This window comes from Scomber japonicus, chromosome 12 (assembly GCF_027409825.1).
Source record: "Scomber japonicus isolate fScoJap1 chromosome 12, fScoJap1.pri, whole genome shotgun sequence".
Classification (NCBI taxonomy): domain Eukaryota; kingdom Metazoa; phylum Chordata; class Actinopteri; order Scombriformes; family Scombridae; genus Scomber; species Scomber japonicus.
The window spans coordinates 17,549,925-17,572,054 of record NC_070589.1 but is presented as its reverse complement, the minus strand read 5'-3'; the positions used below and the strand labels follow the sequence as shown (position 1 = coordinate 17,572,054).

Sequence of the window (22,130 nt, the reverse complement as noted above, 5' to 3'; positions counted from 1 at the left end):
CTGTGGACAAGAGGGAGAGAAAGCGCTACAAAAGAAGCTACTTTAATTAAAGCTGGCAGATTTACTCGCCTAGCTGGGTTTAAAGCATTGGCGGCCCAGGCCGATGGGGGCCAAAGTGGCGGTCGTAAAAATGAGTCATGCCAGGCAGAGGTGGAAAAGAGCCCCCTGAGAGACAGGCGGGGGAATTAAGGTGGGCAGTCAGAGGCTGTACTATAATGAGGACAAATAGCTGAGAAGTTTGACGTCTGACAGAAGGTCTGGAGCTGGCCGGGGAAATATGCATAGTGCAATACTTTTAGCTCCTGTGACATTTTGGGTGCACTATGTCATCTTAGTGAGAGGAAGAGGGGTGGGTCGGGGATTTGAGAAAGATGAAAAGATCAAATGAAAGCAACTGAAATACTGATGTAAGACAAGCTGTCTATCTGGTTTGTTTTATTTCTCAGTAAAAATGAGAGAATCTTAGAAGTGTATTGGCATTTAAATGCTAAAGTTTCAGCATATGCTGTTGTGGCTGATCTGCAGCATAATCAGCAGCTCATCACATAACACATCCCATAATATCAGAAAATAAGCTGTAACACCTTGCTGCACCTGCTGCACTCCTTACCCTCACACAATCAGTGTTGGGCTTATTACTGACAAAAAAGGTAATGTGATCCTCATTACTTGCTATTTGATTCAAAAGTTTTATCATTTGCAATCAGTTCAATCTGGAAATTGGCAATTACATCAGTGTGCCGGTGCACTTCTGTGTGAATGATCCGGGTAACGACAGTAATAAATCCACCCACCAGAGAAAGTAGACTTTTCTAACATTTCTCATCTGAACTGTTACAGCGTGAGCCCATGTCCTCCCTGAGAAGATGATGACTCATTATGATAAAAAGGATTGAATAGAGCTTTAAGATAATTAAATTGGGAATTGGATATTTAGATGATTTCAAATGTATCCATCACAAAAAAGTTTAAATTAAGTTTTTGTTCATAGTTGCAGTAGTGGATTCTTCCACTTTTTAAAATGAAGTTTTGTGCCCAAGTTATTCAATTATGAATCAGCTGTTTTATTCTCTCATTATTACATTGCAAAACATGTAAAGACCCAGAATATTCATTAATAACTGCTTAGTGGTCAGTCTCCTTTATATCTTGCTGCTGCTGTGTGTATGTGAGCTTACTGTTCCTTCTTTTGTTCTCTCTACTGTGTGACAAATATAGGATGTATATATTATCATATCTGTGACATGAACCATGTGTATCTGTGTGGGTGAGCATCAGCATGCTTTGCAGTGATTTTGGCAGCTATCAAACACACGCTGTACATGCAGCTGGCGACTCCTTCATTTTTAAGGTGGTGAGGAGGAGCCAGAGGAGGGCTGTCTGACAATTGCGATACATGTCGCTGTGTTTTTCTGTTTTCAGAGATTTGGATGGTATGAAAATCAACCAACCATCTTCTCTTCTTTTTATCTTTTGTTTTTGTCTTTGTGTCACCTCCCACACCCTTGTGATTCTCTCATCTCCCTCTCCTGTTAAGTCAGTCTCTCCCCCAAGCTGTTGGATGTCCCCAGAAATGAATGATGTGATGAATTGAAAGATGTGAAAGTAGTAATCCCCCAACCACACACACACACACACACACACACACACACACACACACACACACACACACACACACACACACACGCAGACACACACACACACACACACACACACACACACACACACAGAGCTTCACTTCCTCACTGTCTCACCAAAGGCACTGTCTGCTGTGACAGCAGATGCGACTGGATACATGTCAGCACTGTCAGATATTCCCTCTCTGTCTCTCTGTAATGGAGTTCATAATTTATAATCACCATCTGTAAATTCCCTTATTTATGTCTTTGTCTCTCTGAGTCATTCTAGCAACTTCTCTTCATCTTTTATAAATTAACTAAACAAAGGGACGGAGACATTCACCAACAGATTTCCTGGGCACAGTGCCATCTTAAATGCAACAGAACAACAGATGACACTCATTACATTCTTATAAATCTACAAAAAGATTGTTTACCTTCATCAGAAAACAACAAAACGAATATGCACGTGTACAAATAGAAAAAGAGATGCACGCTGACACTGTTTAAGTTCCAATTTCAACTGCATAGAGCAATTTGTGCACTTAAAAAGAAACTTCATCTTTGCAATTCATCTTCCTTGATATTCTTTGTTTTTGTTTCTTATTTGGAGTTATTTATAATTGTACCTGTCTTCATTTCTTTAAATCATCTGAATGTTGATGAAGAATTCAACTAAAAAAACATCCCATCATGTCGCCCTAGATTTGAATTCTTTGTTTATTCTTCCAGTATTTTTATGCACAGTCACGCTCTCTCAGAGCACTTTCTCTCTGTCCTCAAAATATCCAGGTCAGCTGCAGCTTGTCTTTGCTGTGTGTTTGTTTTTACAGTTGATAAGGGATACATAAATGTATAATTCACATTCCAACCTGATCTTGCAATGACACCAAGGAAAAGACATAAATACATGAATAAACAGATCATCGCACTTTACACCTCGCATATGCTGAATATAAGCTGAAGGCCAGATATACAAGGGCTGTTGTGTTTGTTTTGCAGGCACAGAGTCGCAGCTTGTAAATGCTTGCAAGGCGCTGCTCTCCTTATTGCATGAAGTCCACTGGTAAAAATAGAGCCACACTGAAGATTGTACTGGGGAAAATAAATGTACATTAAATATAGGTTTGTATTTAACACCCTTATTTGAAAGAAAAATTACTTAATGATGATATTAATAACAATCATAATATCTTATTACTGTAACACAAATTAACAGTGAACAGGGAGTTTTTGGTTTGTTCATAACATTTAAATGTGAAATACTGATTAAAAGTAAAATGACTACAAGCCACAACTACATTTTTTCTTTTGTTGAGACATTTAAGTGCATTTAACATTCTATCATTTTGACTAATATTTAAAGGTTTATCTCAGGTAGAGCTGAACTGTGGCCAAAGTAATTGCTTATTGAAACCAAGATCACTGTGTTTTTTTCATTCTTCTGAGCTTGGTGATTTCATAGACACTCCAGTGCTGCCAGTGCCTCTGGAGGGCTTTCCCTGGTGCAGTCCAGGAGTTTACTGCATAATGAGCTGCTCTCTTCGTAAATCAGATGCTTAATGCACGTAGATTGTAGCTGCGAACTCAATGAAAACTGCTGCCATTTTCGTTGTAAATATCTCCCAGGGTGAATCTTGAGTATGGAGCTTTACAGTTTGACTCCAGGTTGAGCTGAAACCACTCAGGGGAATTGATAGCAGCTACAGCACGTATAATGTATACAGTATGTGTGCACTATATATTTACATATGGTATGTGACACAGGCACTTCAAAGCTAAGCTTAATAAACACTTGAACTTGACCAAACAATGATTGTATTTCTAGGTGCTGGAACAATATGGCAGTCTAATTAGGATGAAGAGAAGAGCTCACAAAACCAGTGCCTTGTGCAACAGGAAAGGTCATGTCCTGTAATACTCGCTCTACAATACACACACACATGCAGCACACAAATTGTGCCTGTGTCCACTGTCTTTATCAAGAGTCTGTATCAAGCACTGGCTCATGTCTCTAGTCTAAAATGAGACTCTTGTCTAGTGTCTTCTTAAACCATTATACATGCTAATTAACTCAGGTTCAATGCTTGTAGAATATTTGCTTGCAGTGTTGACAGTGCTTAGAGTGAAAGATTTATAATGGATTATTGCTGCCCGTTTTTGAACCTTGTTATACGTCTGTCATGGGCTATGTTTCCATTTCAGCTTAAACATTCCCAAAAAAACTCCAGGACACAGATGATTAATTTCCATGAAGTTTACTGGGAATCTTGTGCAAAGACATTGGCTCAGCAAAGAGAGAGGAAGAATAGCCTACTAACTGAAGAGCTGATGACGGTGCTCACACAACTGTAGCTGATGGTTACATGGTGAATTTACTTCCTGTCTGTCTCCCAGCATGCACTGCTTCTATGTTGCTATGATTACCAAAATAAACAAATCACACCTTTTCTAGGGGCATAACAATGTCTTTATAGTGATGTGTATGTATGAGAATATGCATGTTAAGGATTGTACCAAAGTACACTTAAGACAGCAAGAAAGCTCATTAGAATCGAGCAGCGGTCATCAGCATGATTTATCACTGACCTCTGTTTAATTTAAATGCACAACATCCTAAATCACCATATTCATCCCATAATTTAAAAGTCTGGGTTAAGTCACATGGCCAGGATATTAGTAAGTAAGATGAAAACTGCAAGATTTCATCAGCTCTTTGTCCCTGCCTCAATACAGTATGTTGAGTATCATTGATTTGTTGTGATACATTTGTATACATTTTTACATTATAATGACTGCTGCTGTATGACGTGTAAAAGTGGTGTGTATGTGTGTAAATGGGGTTGGTGGCAGTATGAGAAGGATTGTATACTGTATGCAACAAGGCACCTTCATTATCTTTTGTGGATCATAAAGGAATTATTGGATTCTTTAGTGTCTCTGTCCTCACCAGCTTTAACTGATGAAAGAAAAAGCCCAAGCAGGCTCAAAAGACTACATGTTTAAAACATCTTTCACCTCTCTCCTGTCTTTTGACAGCTGCCTGCAACCCAGAAGACCAATACCAAAAGGATCTGCCCCGGCTGGTGCTCTCAAGGTGAGTTGCAGCCTCTAATGCTTGCTACAGCATGCCTTTGTGCCTGTCTCTGTGTGGGTGTGTGGTCTGTCGTAGGCTACATTCGGGGATGAATTTCAGACTTAGGACCAGTTAACTGTACACAGCTTATCCAACTGGGGGCGAGAACCGTGTTCCCAGTTGAGAAAACGCTTATTTCTGGGTCAGTGGTTAGGGTTATGGTAAGTCTCTAAGAAATGAATTTAAGTTTATGGTATGTCCCCAAAAGTGCCCATAATCTGATGTGTGTATATGAGTGCATCATTTTCACTCCTCTCTGCAATGTAAAGCAACGCTGGTATTGTGCTTGACATGACTTCAAAACATGAAAAAACAACACATTATGTTTGCTTTTCAACGTGCATATTTAGGATGCTTTGATCGGGGCTGCAGACCTTCTATCAGTCATTCTTTGAGGTCTTCTGAAACCCGTTTATATTATCACAGCTTGGGTTTTCGGCGTGAAGCCTGGCTGGACATTTTTTTTAAGATAAGCCAATGTCCATTTGCTATCTCTCAGAGTTCTTGTATACCCTCTTTAGCTCTATTAGCATTGGAGCACATACTTTAGGAGCTGTTCCAATAGCTGTGTGCTACATATCTCAATGATCTACAGAAAACATTCCTCTTCTTGCAATGGGTTTTTTGTGTTTCTGACTCTAGTGAAGCAATGCATTAACTTTCAACTCCACCAGCAAGGTAAATATGTAAACTGTGTGCCATTCACCATTCAGCAGCACACAAGGTTAAATCCTTTTTACTCAAGATTTGATTCTCTCATTATTTATATATAAGTTTCTACTGCACATTTTTGCTCATCAGCTCTGTCTCATCTCTTTCCATGTGACTGATTTTGGTGAGATACAGTAGTCTTGGATACAGTAAATTCAAGGATAATATGCTGCGACACTCCTCTATTCTGTCCCTCAACCAGAAACAAAATGCACAGTTTTCTCTTTAGCTGCATAGAGGGCCCGAGGCAGACAAGCCTTCTCAGAGTTGTAGAAAATTAATAAACAAAGTATAAAGTGACGAATCTGCACCGCACGGTTTGCCTTGCAGCATATTTTCTTTTGTTGATTTGATTTAAGTGTGTCTATCTGTGTGTGTATCTGTACTGTCTACTGTACAACATGAGGCAGGTAGACAGGATACATAGGTACAAACATTTCGTACAGTAGATACTATGTTGATTGCTGGTGTATAGATAGACTAGGGAGATAGGTAGAGAAGATAAAATGGAAGTAGGCATGCAAAAGATAAATATATAGATAGATGGAGAAAATTAAATTTAAGATAAATAAAAACTAATAATTATAACAAGTGATCAACATTAATTCAGAGAAATTGTTCAGATGAGAAGACCAAATCATTGTAAGGGTGAAAACAGGATGTGAGGAAGCTAAGTAAGGAGAAATGAAGAAAAGAAGAAAGTCTGAAGGAGTGCATTGATCCATCCCTTTGCAAAACTGGCTTATCCCAAGTCTTATCCCACACTCACACAGGTGTTTGCAATCACCCTGGCTGATTAGTCCTCTAGTCAAACTCTACTACTAAGACCCTGCCCTGCCTTTAAAGACACAACAAATAGGAGAGGGAGATGTAAAATAGGGCCTTTTTGATATGTTACAGTAGGAAAAGCACATATATAAATAACATGAATCATGGCCGAATTCCTTTTAGCTGCTTCAGTTTTAGGGTATCGTGCATGCTGACTCACTATGACACCTGTATGTTTCCTACTACAACAAGTCAAAATATCAGTGCTGTGAGAAAGGCCTATCAATCACAGTGTTTATATGCCCACACTGTCCATAAAAGAGAGCTTATCAGTCCCTAAACAATCCCACAACATAAGTGAAAACATCTGGTGGATGGAGCACGAGTGACTAAAGCCTGTAACATAAAATGTTGCTTTGGATTGTCTGAACATGCTCTAAAGGTCGACGCGAAGGATTTCAGGTTGCAGCCAGAATTACAGTCCATTAAAAAACCTGCCAACAGCCATGTCAGACCAAAGCAGGTACTCACACAATCATGTTGCTAAGTACAAGCTAACAGTCACAGTTATGAACACAGCGGAGCACAACTTGGACCGAGGCTTTGAATTAGGCAGCTAAACAGTAAATAACTGTTATGGTGACCTGGCATCTATGAAATAAAAAGTAATTTGTTTCTTCACAAGAGAGGCAAGACATACAGCTTTTCTGCAATTCTTTTAAAAATGTTCTAATCCTTTTCATTGTTGCAGCAATAACATATTAGGAATACACTATGCTATGTATTTAATCCTTACTTAGAAACATCCTTGCTGTATTAAACTCTGTTTTGACCCCCACAGTGAAGCAGCTCTAAGACTGGCTCTCACAGTGGTAGGCAGAGAAGAGGAAGGAGGTGCGGCTGCATGTTTGCCTTTCTAATTACTTCTCATAGGAACACAGCCATTGATTGTTGCAAATGCCCATTGATTTTTAGCAGGGCTCTACACTATTTGACGTTTTTGCTAAATGCCACGGGACGAATGGCGTCTGTGTGTCTAAGATGTCAGTGACATCAGTATATTTTTTTGTGTTTAAGCAGGGATGCGTGTGTGCATACGAGTGTGTTTGTGAATTTTTATGGGAGCATGCGTTAAATGAGAAGGTCTGCGTATCTGAAGGATAGAACAGCCACTGCATTCCTTTTGGCCCCGGGCAGCCTAATCGAGATGGATCGATCTGGCTGGGGGAAACAGTGTGCTTACTTGCGCATCGAGATGGCCAAAGGCTATTGGCAATCTGTTTGTTCTCATTGGATGAAATCACAAGACTTCCCTCCCCATGGTCTAAACAGATCACTATGTCAAAAGGTCAGGGAGAGAGCCACAATAAATCAGTTACTTTCTTTCGATATTTTTTTGTAACAAAATCTTAGGTGATGCCACTATTCAATACACACCTTAATTATCCCTTAATGACTTTTGCCAACATTGCATTAGTGACATGTCAGGTGCAAAAAACATGTAAGCATCGACATAAGACAACTTGCTTGTTTAATCCAACATAAAGAACCACTGCAATTTATTTCTAGAAAGGCTAAAGAAGTAAAAATATATAGAGAGTGCTCTCAAATCCTACTATTTTGACAAATGTCACTATGTCATGTTTGTCACTCTTGTTAAGATTTTCTTTTTGCATTATGGCCTTCACTGGGCACTTGATAGTATGAAGACAGGCAGGAAATTTGGAGAGAGGGATTGTGTATTCTTCACAGAGATTGTGCTCTGCCTAAACATAAGCTTTAGGTAAACCACCTTTCTAAAGCATCTATCCAGCCACACCCTACCACTCAAACTGGTATGTAAAAAAATTACAGCTGATCACCTTAAGTTTGAACATCCATGTTTGCATTTTTCATAAAAATAGGCAGGATCCAGATCTCATGAAGCAACAGTGTTGTGACTCTAAGGGATCAATCAGTGTACGCTCTAAGGCAGCTTGGCAATACACGGCACATCAGTTCCAGCCTCTTGCTTCTCCACATTAAATGTGTGATGTGACAGGTATTTCCACTGAGGTTCACAGCAGGCTCAGTGCTTGACAGCTAACTGGCCATTTGGTTTTGCTCTGTGATCCCACAGCACATGTTAGCCTACACTAACTGTGGAGCGGGTGTTAGAAAGTCAAATCTGTCAATCTTGGTCGCTCCTAGCTACCAGTTGTACCCAGGCCAAATATGAGTTTTTTTCCTGCAGATAAACTGTATATCTTCTGTTGTGTATTGTTAAAACAATACACAAAAGAGAATTAAACTTGAAATTTTGTGTTAAAAATACGATTATTTAAAAGAAAAATGCCTCAAGCTCTGTTAGACATGTGAATGTGTTAACTGCTCTCTTGAGTGCCGTATCCTCTTACCTGCTTTACTGTGTCTTCATTTGTTGTCTCAGCAAATGGCCTGCTTTAATGGGAATTTGCCTGTCATTATTCCTAACTTCTGTTCCTGTGAGGGGTTTGAATAATGCAATGCTCTGGCCTTAACTTCCATTTGAATATATCTGGTCAGCAGAGAGAGAAAGTGACAAAGACAGAGGAGGCCCAGTCAGAGACATACAGAAGCACTGAAAGGCAAAAGGACAAAAAGTAAAAGGGGCAAGAACAGAGAAATGTTGAGAAAACAGGCAGACGAACAGAAAGACGGATAGAATGACTGATTGTATGAGTGAGGCCACACAGCACAGCATCTATATTAGGCCTCTGAAGGATATCTTAATGTGATTTGCTTGGGTAATGAGACAAGAAGCCATTTGTAATTTTCGGTGTTAGTTCACTGCTTGTCATGCTTTTTTCTCTGCAGTGTACCTGCGTCCGCATCCTGATTACTGAGAGGCTGGAGACGTTTATTTTTAGTCATCTGGAACGTACGTAGACAGGTCGTGATGAATGGGAGCGGTCTTCCATTGTGGCAGCAACAACAGTAGCAGGATTGACTGTAGTTTTGTCAATAATGTTGTCACTACATCACGCTGAGAAAAACCAAGCTTTTTAAGTTAACTTTAGATTTAGATTTTACTAGAAATTAAACTAGAAATACATAAAACTGAAATTTAATCAAACAACATGGAGAAAAAGGGAAGACAGTGTATTTTGGCGCTTCAAGACTTCAAGAAGAATTTTCTAACTTTAAAATTACATTATTAATCAATGATGAGGATATTATTCTCAAATGTTATTTTTATTAATGGCATGTTAGCATTTCTTTGTACAACAACATGTTACTATGCCAGAAGTGTGAAGTAGGAGCATAAACTAAACAATATAAAGACACATATTTAATGTGAGATACTTTTGTTCATTCTCCATAAAAAAAAAAAATAAAACTAGTCTAATCTTCCTAATGACAGCTTTGGTGGGAGTGAAAGTGAGATTTATAGCTTTCCTTTTGTACTGACTATTGAGCCTTTAGCCATTTATCTGTTTTTTGACAATTTTTTAACAGTTCTTTTTACATTCAGTGTAAGATGAGATGTATTTTTACCGAGACTTATTTTGTAGGTTATTTTGGTGGCTTGATGGACAGAATTGACACAATGATAACTAGATACGTTGCAAAGCTGGCCTTATTTTTGATGGGAACAACATAACATGTCACATTCTCTCTAGCTGTTAGTAATTGTTGAACCTAGTGAAATGATACACCATGTGAAATACAAGAGTGAAGTTACTCATTATGTTTGGTATTGTGTTGTCTACTGAAGAATCTGTCCTTGTGCTTTCACTTTGACTTCCAACCCTGGGAATGAATTGTGAAATAAATGATTTATTGATTACCAAGCATTTCATGAGAAAATCATAGTTTTACTTGTTATCTTCAGTTTTTTAGATTGTAGAATTGACTGCAGAGCTGTGTGGTTAGTGGGACACACAGAGTTGATGGTGTGGTCAGTGGGACACACAGAGTTGATGGTGTGGTCAGTGGGACACATAGAGTTGATGGTGTGGTCAGTGGGACAAAGACAAACAGAAATAGGGGTTGAAACAGTATATTCACAATATTCAGATCAATAATTGGACAATGACTTTACTGGTGAAGGAACTCTCATCAGTTGCTGGCCAACATCTGTTCTAATCTGTGTTGTCATCCAGTATGATTATCCTTGTCAACTTTTGGTAGGTAAAAAACTATTTTTCATTTGCTATGTTGCCTCTGAGGGTAATAACTTCATCACCAACAGAAACGCAATGCTCATCGTACCACATTTACCAGATTTATATCCTGTAATTGCATTGGCACTGGCCATTTTCTTCAGCTTTGTGAAATAGACTTAAAAAGACACAACTCGAAAAGAGAGTCTCAGTTGAGCAGTCTGAAGAGGGCGGAATATGATTTAAGCTTCCGTCTGGAGGGCGGAACAGCAATGCAGCTGTAGCAGAATCACTTTAACCATAAATCTAGTTAAACTGAGGACCTTATTGTAACTCCCATGCTGCAGTCTACTTTTACTTACCATTGCACCTCAGTTAAAGAGCTCTCTCATGTCCATTTGAGAACAGGTACTGTATGTAATCAGGTATAATTTCATAGCTGCTTTCACGCTTTTAAATCCCTTCATCTCCATTTCAAACGACTAACATAAAGATCTTTTTCTCTGTTAAGCAGCATCTGTTGAAGCTCTCATTTTCTTGCTTTCACCCCCACTTTCTTCTCTGCCTTTCTTCTCTCACTCCTGTCTCCCTTCCCTTTTTTTCTCTTCTAAAAAGACAAAGTCGAATGGCCCAATAGCATTTAATTGCTGTGGTTTTTATGTGGTCTACTGAGAAGTAATAGCCACTCAGCACTTCTGTCCACAAGATAGATGCTGCCGATGCTTGTCTGGGAGTTGGGTGCAGCGTGGGAGCACACCCAGTGGCTCAAGGAAGTGCAGGTGAAGTAATAAAAGAAAATGGCTCGCTGAGGGGGAAAAAATCTCACAATGGATTTCATTTCCTTATTGGAAACAAGTCACTTGGGGTCACACACTCGAGCACACTCACACGCACAAATTCACAAATACAGAGTCCATGTAGAAATTCAGGCAAACGTATCAGCACACAAACAGGGGTCAAAGAGGCGTAGCAACTTGTTACCAGCAACCGTTCGCTGTGACCAGTTCGGTAATGCAATCTGTTCTTGCTGTTGGGCAGGCCACCATATGGGTGCGGTCACAGAGTGACTCAGACTGACTCGAAAATGGAAACAACAGGAAATCAAAAGGATTTATTGGGTCCCCCTTTTATTTGACTCAACTCTGGTGTGCAGACTGGAAGTAAACTCTTTATTTCCTAAACCCAACATAATGATGGGCTTCAGAAGTGTACATCACACTTTTTAATACCAGAGCAGTCATTCTGTTCTTGTTGACAATTCCTGAAACTTAAAAAAAAAAGAAATGGGCATAATTGATATATTCTAGCAATCCTATATTGTATTATTATTTTACTATTTATTACTTTTTAATTGAGCTCTGTTCTCTGCCTTGGGTTTTGAATTTCGTTGTATTTTATACAATGACAATAAAGGAATAAAAGGAATCTATCTATACATATTGTAGCATTTACTTTAGTATATATCCTGTTTGTGCACATGTGTGTATTTATGTATGTTTTGTCCATAAATCACAGTTGTTTTTTGCTTTTTTTTGTGATGTGATGTGTGATTAATCCTCTAAGTTTCTGCATGACATGATGTATTAAGATTTTACATTTTTTTTAAGTCATATCTCTGGCCAACGGATGAATGTCCAACATTCGCTCTCTGTTGCCTCTTCATTTTCATTTCTACCAACTAGATTATGTTCACCAGCTAGGCCCTACCTGTGTCTGTTTGCTGCAGCTGAAATCAACACTGTGAGAGCAGTTGAGTGAATCAAAACAGTAAAGTTCAGACAGCTAAGCAATGTGCTGAAACTCACAACAAAGCTGAGAGGAGATGCTGAGTCAGGTGATAATTGTAATTATGCATTGGCATTTCATACACTGTTATTACAAAAATGTCGATTATAGTTGCTTTAATGTGTACAGTATGACAATAATTAGTAACTAACCTGTTAACATGTAAGTGCTAATGTGACATAAATACAACAACCTGCTCCTGGCAACTATAGCTGCACATGACAAGAAAGCTTAGTGTTGAATATGAAACATATAGTTTCCTTAAGTACTTTTACATTGTAGTTTAACAGCTGTATTTTTGATCATCACTAATGTTATCTTCTCAGGTGTATTCTCAACAATGTTCAGTGCTCAAAGAGAATGCATCACTTTACTTGAAGTTTCTATGTAGTGGGAAAGAGTTGTGGAATAAAGTTTGGACACTGGTACACTAGAGTCCAGAGAGCCCTGTGTTAAAGATCAGAAATGGAAAGCTTGGCTTTGTGATTTGTTGTTGGTGCTGTACATGGCAGCTGTACATGGCTTTAACAAAACTTTAGCTACAACGCATACAGAAAACATCATTGACATGCTGACAGGAAATTAAGTATGGATCACAATAGGTTATGTGATTACTGTGGAACTGAACCATGTCAGAAGTTCACTGAAGAGTTTAATTGCTATCCATGTGATTGGCTTTTGTTAGTCTCACCACATGATATAAATTCAAAATCTGAGTCCATGAAAAAGCAATTACTTGCTTTACTGCTTAACTGTTAAGAGGCTCTCATTATCTAGTTAAAACCATTCACAATTTTAATTCAAAGCAAGCTTTAATTTGCTTTATAATGTTGCACTGGGTGCAGTTTACTCCTCATGTATGGAAAAGAGGCACCGAATACATGCTTTGCATTTTTGACATTTATGACAAGTGCATTTCTTAAAAAATCTGTGTAAACAGTACTTCTTCTGTTTTGCTCCATGTTCTATTTGACAACAAGTTTAAATAGCTGCTTGAAACATTAAATGTAAAATCACTGAATACATGAAATGCCATTGTAAATTACAATGAATAGCAACTGTGTGTGCGCTGGGTGTGTGTGTGTTAAACCATGTGAAGCTTTTTGTTTGCTTTTTGAGTTAAGCCAATAATTACTGTTGCTAATTAAAAGTACCCAATAATGACTGAAAGTCAACTTTTAAAGGGGTGTTTTATCTTGTAACTAATTGTCTAAATTCAGTCTTAATCTATCATAGAGAAAACTTAATGCAAAAATTAAAAAAATAAAATCCAACCAAAAACTGAGGCAAACCACAGTAAGTGTAGTTACTGTGCTCTGCTTTGGTTTCTTGGAGCTTGCGACAGCTGTCCAAGTTGTTAATGACCGAGTCCCAGGTGGCTCTGTTAACACCTGGTCTTAAAATGCGTCCTCAGTAATCCGATCACAAGTGGACAGCTCTAAGTACCGGTGTGAATGCCTCTTGAGCTGTAGAAGCACAAAAATCAAGGAAAATTACCAAACATTAGAACATATTAACATGTTTTATTGTGAATCTGTCTTATAATACAAGTCAAGGTTTAGAGAGACAAGTTATAATCAAGTAGGCGGCACCAACAATTTAAGTAAGAATGAATACATCATTCTATAAATGTACTTAAAAAGTTTACTTTAAAGCCCCAGTTATAGGTCTCTGTAACTGTGGGACTCTTGCTGGTCTCATGGGTCTTGACATAGATTTTTTTCTTAGGTTTTTTCCTATAGTGTAGCACCAACTACATGGTGTACTGTATGGGCATTTACTGCAAGTGTAAGGAATGAAATTAAATGAACCACCTTGGTGATTTAAATGCTGTGTAATCTGTTTGCATTGCTCCCAAAGAACCCACATTAGCAGGTCAGGACGTCACTCTTGCTCAGTTTATGACATCTAAACCCAAATTGTCTTGACATAAACGTCATGTTACAGCAAAAGCAGTGTCTAACACTAAAATTCCTCCTGTGAACATCATTTTAAAAGCTAGGTGTGAGTTAAAGTGGTTTATGTTGGATTTAGATTCATTGTAATTGCAATTACAAGAACTACTTATTGGTTTCTGGATGGTTTTGGGATTAGCTTGAATACTCCATTCTTACATGTCTCTGTTTTTACCCTAACTCTCTACACCTAACTAAACTGTTACAGTGCACCTCTTGGCTGTGTTCCATTCACATGTTTTCTGATTTACTATTATTCATTCATCTTACAATACAAGAAAAAAAACAAAACGTTTAAAAAACTTTTTCAATACCTCACTAACTTTATATCATATCATCCAGTCAGCTTTCAGCCCTCTTCTCTCTGTCTGTCTGTCTGTCTGTCTGTCTGTCTGTCTCTCTCTCTCTCTCTCTCTCTCTCTCTCAATTTGGAGATCATCAACCACCCAGCAGCTATAGTGTCTTCCAGCTACTGACACTGGTGTGTGAATGTCCACCCCCATCACTTTTTCCACTATTACCAACATTAAGGGCCCCATCTTGTGGTCTGCGCACAGCGGATGGCGCGCGTGGTGCATGTGTCTTTGTTAGTTTCCCCCGGAGCAGTTGTCATTTTCTCGCCCTGCGCCCACTGTGTCTAAATAGCAAATGCACTTGCACCAGTCTGTGCGCCTATGGGCGCGTTGATCTCAAAATGAGTTGTGGTCAGGCGCATCAGTGTTGCGTTGCTATTTTGAGGCAGAGGAAAGCGATTGTGCTACTGACAAACAAAAAAAAGAACAGGTCTTGGGCCCTATTCTAACGCCTGGCGCAGTGACCATTTTTCTGCCGTTAAATAGCAAAGTGGATTTGGACCCACCCCAAAGGTACTTGTGCTACGCTTCATGCCATGCGCTATAGATCGTTAAAATGGGGCCCTAAGAGTCTGCAGACTATTTTATCTGAGCGAGGGGATTCTTTCTTTATCACATTGGCAGCACAATGGCTCAATGGTTAGTAGTGTTGCCTTAAAGCAAGAAGATTTTGGGTTCAATTGCCGGCTGGGGCAGGGCCTTTCTGTGTGGAATTTGTATGTTTACCGCTCTAGTGATGGTTTCCTCTCATCATCAAAAACATGTCTGTTAGGTTAATTCTCCTGTCAGTGCCCTTGACCAAAGGCACTGACATAGAACTGGAGTTGGTCCCCGGGCGCTGCACAGTAGCTGCCTCCTGCTCCTAATAATTAGGATGGGTTAAATCCAGGGATCGAATTTCACTGTACAACTGTATGTGTGACAAATAAAGTACCTATGCCTGGATCTGATTTAAGTTTAATCTGTACTCTTAAAACTTCTGACTGAAAAAATGCACCTAAATTCATGTAGCACATTCTTTAAAAAGAGGGCTTGATGAAACCTGATGTACTTTACTGCAGGTTGTTCAGACAGTACTGTGCCAGGGGAAATATTTAGCCATCCGAGCCCTCAGCTGGGGCTACTTTAGGTTACTGTAGTGATTTGGGCAAGAGGCAGCCATTTGTCCTAGTTGAGCTGGCAGTGTGTAGCTATCCTGCATGGAAAACAGCCCCTGGTGAAAATGCCTTTCCATTACTTGTGACCCCATCTGTAAATGACGTTCCCTGCTGATAGGATAATTCACTGCCTTACATATCAACAGGACCATTTTTTTAGCTGGATAATGGAGGCATATTGTAACCTCACAATGTAGTAATACCTCCCTAAAAATAGAATAATGTATTCGTCTTTTTTCTCGATGTTTGGATGATGGATGGTATTCAGGGGAACTGTGTGCTTCCACAGCCTCCGTCTCAGGAACCTCACATATAAAACAATGTCATCTCACAGTAGTGTTTTTGTCATATTTGTCATGGGTTTTTTTTTGTATTTCTGTATTCTTCTTGGGATAATGACACTATTTCTCTGTAGTCAGCATCTTGGAAGATATATTGATCATATCATTAGAATGCAATGAATGGGAGTGCCTGTTAAAATTGATTGCTGTTGAGATGCTTCTGAAAGAGACTTGTTTTATTGCGTAACTCACAAATCAATAGTCTCAAAATAACAAATGATCTTGTATCAAGTTATGTGCTCATGGCTATCTGTCGTGGTGTGTCAGTGAGTGTATGCGTGCAGGAGAGTACGTGTGGCTTCTTCATTTAGCAGTGAGCACTGAAGCAGAATTTATTGTCATAACAAAGCAAAGGAATCGATGCAGAAGCACTCTTGATCTCTGTTCTCTGTATAACAAATATCATTGAAGCAAGATGACAGCAAAGAAATAGGCAACCCATGTGAGAGAGGGAGTCTCACAAGACACGAGAAGTGAGTCTACATTTTTAATATGTTTTTGTTGAAGATTACATTTGGGTGTTTTAAATCTGAGTTTATTGCTATATCATTACATCAAGTTGGCTGCTATACATCACACATCTAGACAAGACAGACATCTCAACATACAGTAGTTACAAGCTCATGAGTCACACCATGTGTCTCATTTAGTGTGCTGTTCTTTAAGAAGTGGCTCAATACAAAGCAAAGATTATGTTCTTAATGCCATGAACACAAAGTAATTGCAGCATTCAAAACTATGTTACTTAATGCTATGGTCCACATGATGTAATGTATCCATACCTTTGTAATGATACTAATAAAAACATATTTTATTAACAGTAGGTCTGTTCAAACCTGAGATTATAAAGTGTTTTACAAGGAAAAAAGGAGTAAAGGAAAAAAAAAAGAATACATACAAAATCACAAGTGATGTAATACAAATGAACTGTTATCAGTTGATACATAAAAATGTATAAATTGTAAAAGAGTATTAAATACATACCAATTTTCATACACATAAATATATGCATGCAGAGTAAATTACACAAATTAAATTAGGTAAAAAAAGCCTACTACAATTTCAACATTTGTTCATACAGCAACATATACAACATAAGTGCTACTATATAATTATGTTGCTGCTTACTTAATGACAGCATTCTTAGCTATGCTTAGACATAGTGTGTTTATTAACTATTTGTCTTTTATCAGGATTCATTACAACACCACCCATAATATATAATAGATACAGATGTGGCCAGAATCATTGGTACCCTTACATTTTGTTAAAATAATGCACCATTCTCCTTAAACAGTGTTGAAATTCAAATGTATTTTATTATCAATGCAGGTCTATGTTTAGTTTGCAGTAGAACAAAACAAAAAGTTGTGAGAATAACTGAACTCACGCTTATCCTACAAAGACATTTTACAATAGGCTGGATGATATTATTGATACCCTTTAGAGGTTTTAAGAATTACTGGATGTGTAATGATACTTTAAGCAGACTATTATGTTTTAACTAGTACCACAGGAGTTTTCAACCTTAAAATCACTCATGCAGCCTGTTTAAAAGGAGAAAAGTACTCACTGGGCCTGATTTACTAAAGGTCTGCGTGTGTAAAAACGTGGGCAAACTTGACATCACACGCAAAAAATGTGCAAGCTGATCTACTAACGCATCACACTGAGGTTTGCGTCTTTCAACTGTGTAAGATAATACACGCTGTCCATTTAGTACGTTTGCCATAATGAATATGTAATGTGGGGCGTTTCAACCCCAGTGTGCAAAATACAGGGAGGACAAAATGCAAATATGTTATTTAGCACACGCATTGTGATTTACCAAACCTGAAGGTAATTTTACTGACGCTAACTGCGTCTATAAATAATATCTTTGAAGGGCAGTTATTAACCAGCTGATCACTGCACACAGATGACTACTGTTACTGTGGAGAGGAGGAGACGGAGGCACAATGACAGAATACGTACAGGACGGCTTTTTTCCACCTGTGTTAATAATTTTGGAGTGGAATATTTTTGGTTTTACTAACAGCATTGACTTTGTCACAAATACTCTCCCATATATCAGTTTTTCTGGTAATATTTGTTTTTGTTATAACTCAATATATTTGTTAACCTCTTCCACTAGAACCTGATCACATCCAAACTCTCAGACACGCAAAACCCTGATTTAAATACTGCTGTCTCCACCCTGTTGCACCTGTTTTCATTTACGCAGTTATTCTTAGTAGATCACCCACAAAACACACGCAAACGAAACGTGCAATCTATTGCACCGTGCACACAATTTAGTAACCACTATTTGGGATCTTAGTAAATCAGGCCCACTCTGTTCGGTGCCACTGAGTGCATCGTTTTTAACATGAAAAATAGAAGGAAAACTAGAGAGTGGTCTGAAGACATTATAAAAACCGTAACAAGCAAGCATGGTCAACATAACGGTTACAGGACCATCTTCAAAGAATTTGATGTTCCTATGACCGTTGTTGCCAACATTATTAGAAAGTTTAAGGCCCGCAGAACTGTAGCCAACATATCTGAATGTTGTTGCAAAAGGAAATTGAACTGAGATTGAACAAAAAGATTGCTCAAATGGTCGAGAAAGAACCAAGGAAAACTTCAGGCAATGGGTGCCTTGAATCTGTGCAGGGCACAATGAAATCAAGGAATTTTGGAGCGAAAAATATGGCTCAGTGTCAAAAAGCTGTGACTTAGTTGCAGGGGTCTTCCAGCAGGATAATGATCGCAAACATGCATCAAAAAGCATTCAAGAGTGGATGAGAAGAAAACATTGGACTGTTCTGAAGTAGCCTACGATGAGTCCTGATCTGAATCCCATTGAACATCTGTGGAGCGAGTTGTTGTTTGCAGTTGGGAGACAGCACCCATCAAACCCAAAAGAAGTGGAGCAGTTTGCTCAAGACAACTGGGCCAAACTACCAGTGGAGAAGTGGAGAAATCTTATTCAGAGTTACAGATAGTACTTGACTGCAGTTATTGCTTCCAAAAGCTGTGCTACAATTGTCATTGTCATGTTTTATTGTATTAAATAATATTTGAAGTTGTAAATATAAAGCAATGTTTCAGTTATATTCAATGTGAAATAAAGAATGATGGATACCATCATTTTCAAATTAATACAGAGGAGGTTTAGTTAAAAAAACAAACATTTATAAATATGTACATACCTACACATACTGGGTATGATAATGGAGAGAGTATATACCCCTGCTTTACACCACTGTTTTAGACATTTCCTATAGCCTTATTGGCTTACTGGCTAAAAATATTAATCTGTATTCAAGCAGATGACTTTTAAACCCATGAAAAGGTTCCGGGAATCAATGAAACATGCAAAGTTGATTCACTGGTTTTGCTTGAATAACTGAGGTAATAGAAAAACTTTTATCAAAGCACACTCAGTTTCCAAAAGCAGTTTTGCTCATTGGCAAGCAGGCCCATATCCTAGAATTATTGGAAAGTCTGTTATCCGAAATAAAAGGATGTGGTTCATATGCAGCAGTCATACAGTCAAACATGCATCTGTGCTACCTCACAATCAATTTAGGGTTTGGCTTTATACCAGTTTTATGCTATGTTAAAGGACTGATTCAACAGTCAAAACAAGCTTGAAACAGCAACCTGACAGTATACCTCACACTGATGTTTCTTTACGTGGTGAGGCCTTTATTTAAAACCTTCAAGTTGTTCATTATTACATCAAACAACAGCACATTTGACCAATATATTCATTTACAGATCCACTATTACACCATAGTATTAATAAGTTGTTATAAATTTGATATTGTACACAGACACTACATCAAGGGTCTGATTAACTAAGATCCCAAATAAAAGGGTACTAAATTGCGTGCACAGTGTAATATTTCATTTGCATGTGTTTTGCGGGTGGTCTACTCAGAATAACTGCGTAAATGATAACAGGTGCAACAGGGTGGAGACAGCAGTATTTAAATGAGGGTTTTGTGTGTATTAATGGAGAGTTTTGATGAGCAGAAAGCTGTTAGCGCAAAATGAAATGTGATCAGGTTCTAGTGGAAGAGGTTAACAAGAAAAGTGAGTTATTAAAAAGTAGTAGAGTATTTGTGACAAAGTCAATGCTGTTAGTAAAACCAAAAACATTCCACTCCAAAATATTACACTATTCTGTCATTGTGCCTCCATCTCCTCCTCTTTACAGTGACAAAAGTCATCTGTGCGCAGTGTGCTGTCGGTCAAAGGTTTTATTTATAGGCAAACGTACTAAATGGACAGGACGTACTATCTTGCATAGTTGAAAGACGCAAACCTCAGTGCGCTACGTTAGTAAATCAGGCCCCAAGATTGTTAAATGTTTTGTGATCACTATCTTGTCCTCCTTTTTCATTGTTAGTTTCTGGTGTAGCCATTTGGACAGAAATGATCTCAGGTGTTTGATTACCTCATCAGTGATTTGTTTTTACAGCCTCCAGACCAACATGACCAACCACAAATTTAATTTTATACTACTTATAAATGGAGTATACATTTAATTTGCAGTAATCTGTTTCTGTTTATTTTTCTTGCTGTCCAGATATAGTAACTTCTTATACCAATTTAGATGATACAGATATCAGATTTGGGCTGCAAGTCTAGTGTTTTACACTTTCATCTCACCATTGTTATCAAAGTCACAGCTGTAGCCTTTAACATTCCTTTTAACCTTAATTTCTCCTTTTCAGATACCTGTCTTGTGTAAAAATGTGATCATTAAACAAATTATGATTATTACTAAAACATTTTTGCAGTATTGTAATACCACACAGCTATTAGAGCTACACCTACATTTTCTAATTTTGCTTCATTTTGAGTATGATTAGTCTACCAGAGACATAATTTTTGAATTTCATGCCAGTATCGGTCTGCAACAATGTTTAGATAGGTAGTACATGTCAAAGTAACATCCACATAAACGCCAGGATCCAGCAGACCATCACTCAGAGCATTACACTGCCGGCTTGCCTTCTTCCCATAGTGCATGCCATCTATTTCCCAGGTACAGTAAACAATGCACATGCACCCAGCTGTCCACATGATCTAAAAGAAAAGGTGATACATCAGACGAGGCCACCTTCTTCCATTGCTCTGTGGTTCACTTCTGATGCTCACATGCCCATTGTAGGTGCTTCCAGCAGTGGATAGTCAGCATGGACTCTCTCACAGGTCTGCGGCTACACTGTCCCATACACAGCAAGCAGCAATGCACTGTGTGTTCTGACACCAGTCTTTCATAGTCAGCATTAACCTTTTCAGCAATTTGTGCTACGTTAGCTCTTCTGAGAAATGACCCAATGGGTTAGCTTTCATGTGCATGTATGAGCCTTGGGTGCCCTGTTGCACGTTCATTGGTTTTCCTTCCTTGGACCACTTTTGATAGGTACTGACCACTGCATACTGGGAATACCCCACAAGAGCTGTTTTTGAGATGTGTTGACCCAGTCATCGATCCATCACATTTTTTTTTTTTTTTTTTTTTTTTTTTTTACAAGATCATCAATATTATATACTTTGCCTGTCAGTGGTTTTGATGATTGATGATTAATGATCAGACCCAACTACAATGAATACAGGTTTGAGCTGAACAGCTTCCATACCCAGGCTTGCTTTGCAAGGAAAAATCATAGGTTGATAGCAACTAGCCAGAGTGTGAATCGAGGTCGAATAGAATCCGACCTGGACCAGCACAACAAAGTTACATTTTTAAAATTTGGCATAGGAGCATCTTCAGGACCTTCTCTCTATGTTTATGTTCTGACCAATGAGTAGAGTGAGCATTCTCATGTGGCTTGTGGCAATGCAGTTTGGTCTTGGATATTTGTCTGTGTAAGAAGAAACTGAGCCAAGTGGAAAATGGACCAACTTTACCAACTCATGCTCTGATTCTGACAAGAGCAAACGAACTATAGGTATGAACACCCTCTGAAAATGAAAAGTAACGTAGGGTTTAACCCGATTTTCTCATACAGTATGTACAGTATATGTCTACATTTAGATAAGATACAGTTATACTGCACTTTAATTTGCTTAATGGAGTTTAATTTTAGGTTTCAGAATGAAGTGAATTGTTGTTATTAGGGCTGCTCCTAAAAGTTGTTGAGTCGAAGTATCAGTTGATAAGTCCCTGAGTCCCTTGAGT

The 22,130-nt window shown here is 38.4% G+C and overlaps 1 protein-coding gene across 1 annotated transcript in view; it reads left to right on the top strand.

Moving 5' to 3' along the window:
• Window positions 1–22,130, top strand: part of tnr (tenascin R (restrictin, janusin)) — a 126,455-nt gene that overhangs the window by 959 nt on the left and 103,366 nt on the right. The window contains exon 2 of the mRNA XM_053330721.1: window positions 4,659–4,716. Coding sequence (XP_053186696.1) covers window positions 4,659–4,716 — 58 coding nt within the window. The remainder of the gene's footprint in view (window positions 1–4,658; window positions 4,717–22,130) is intronic.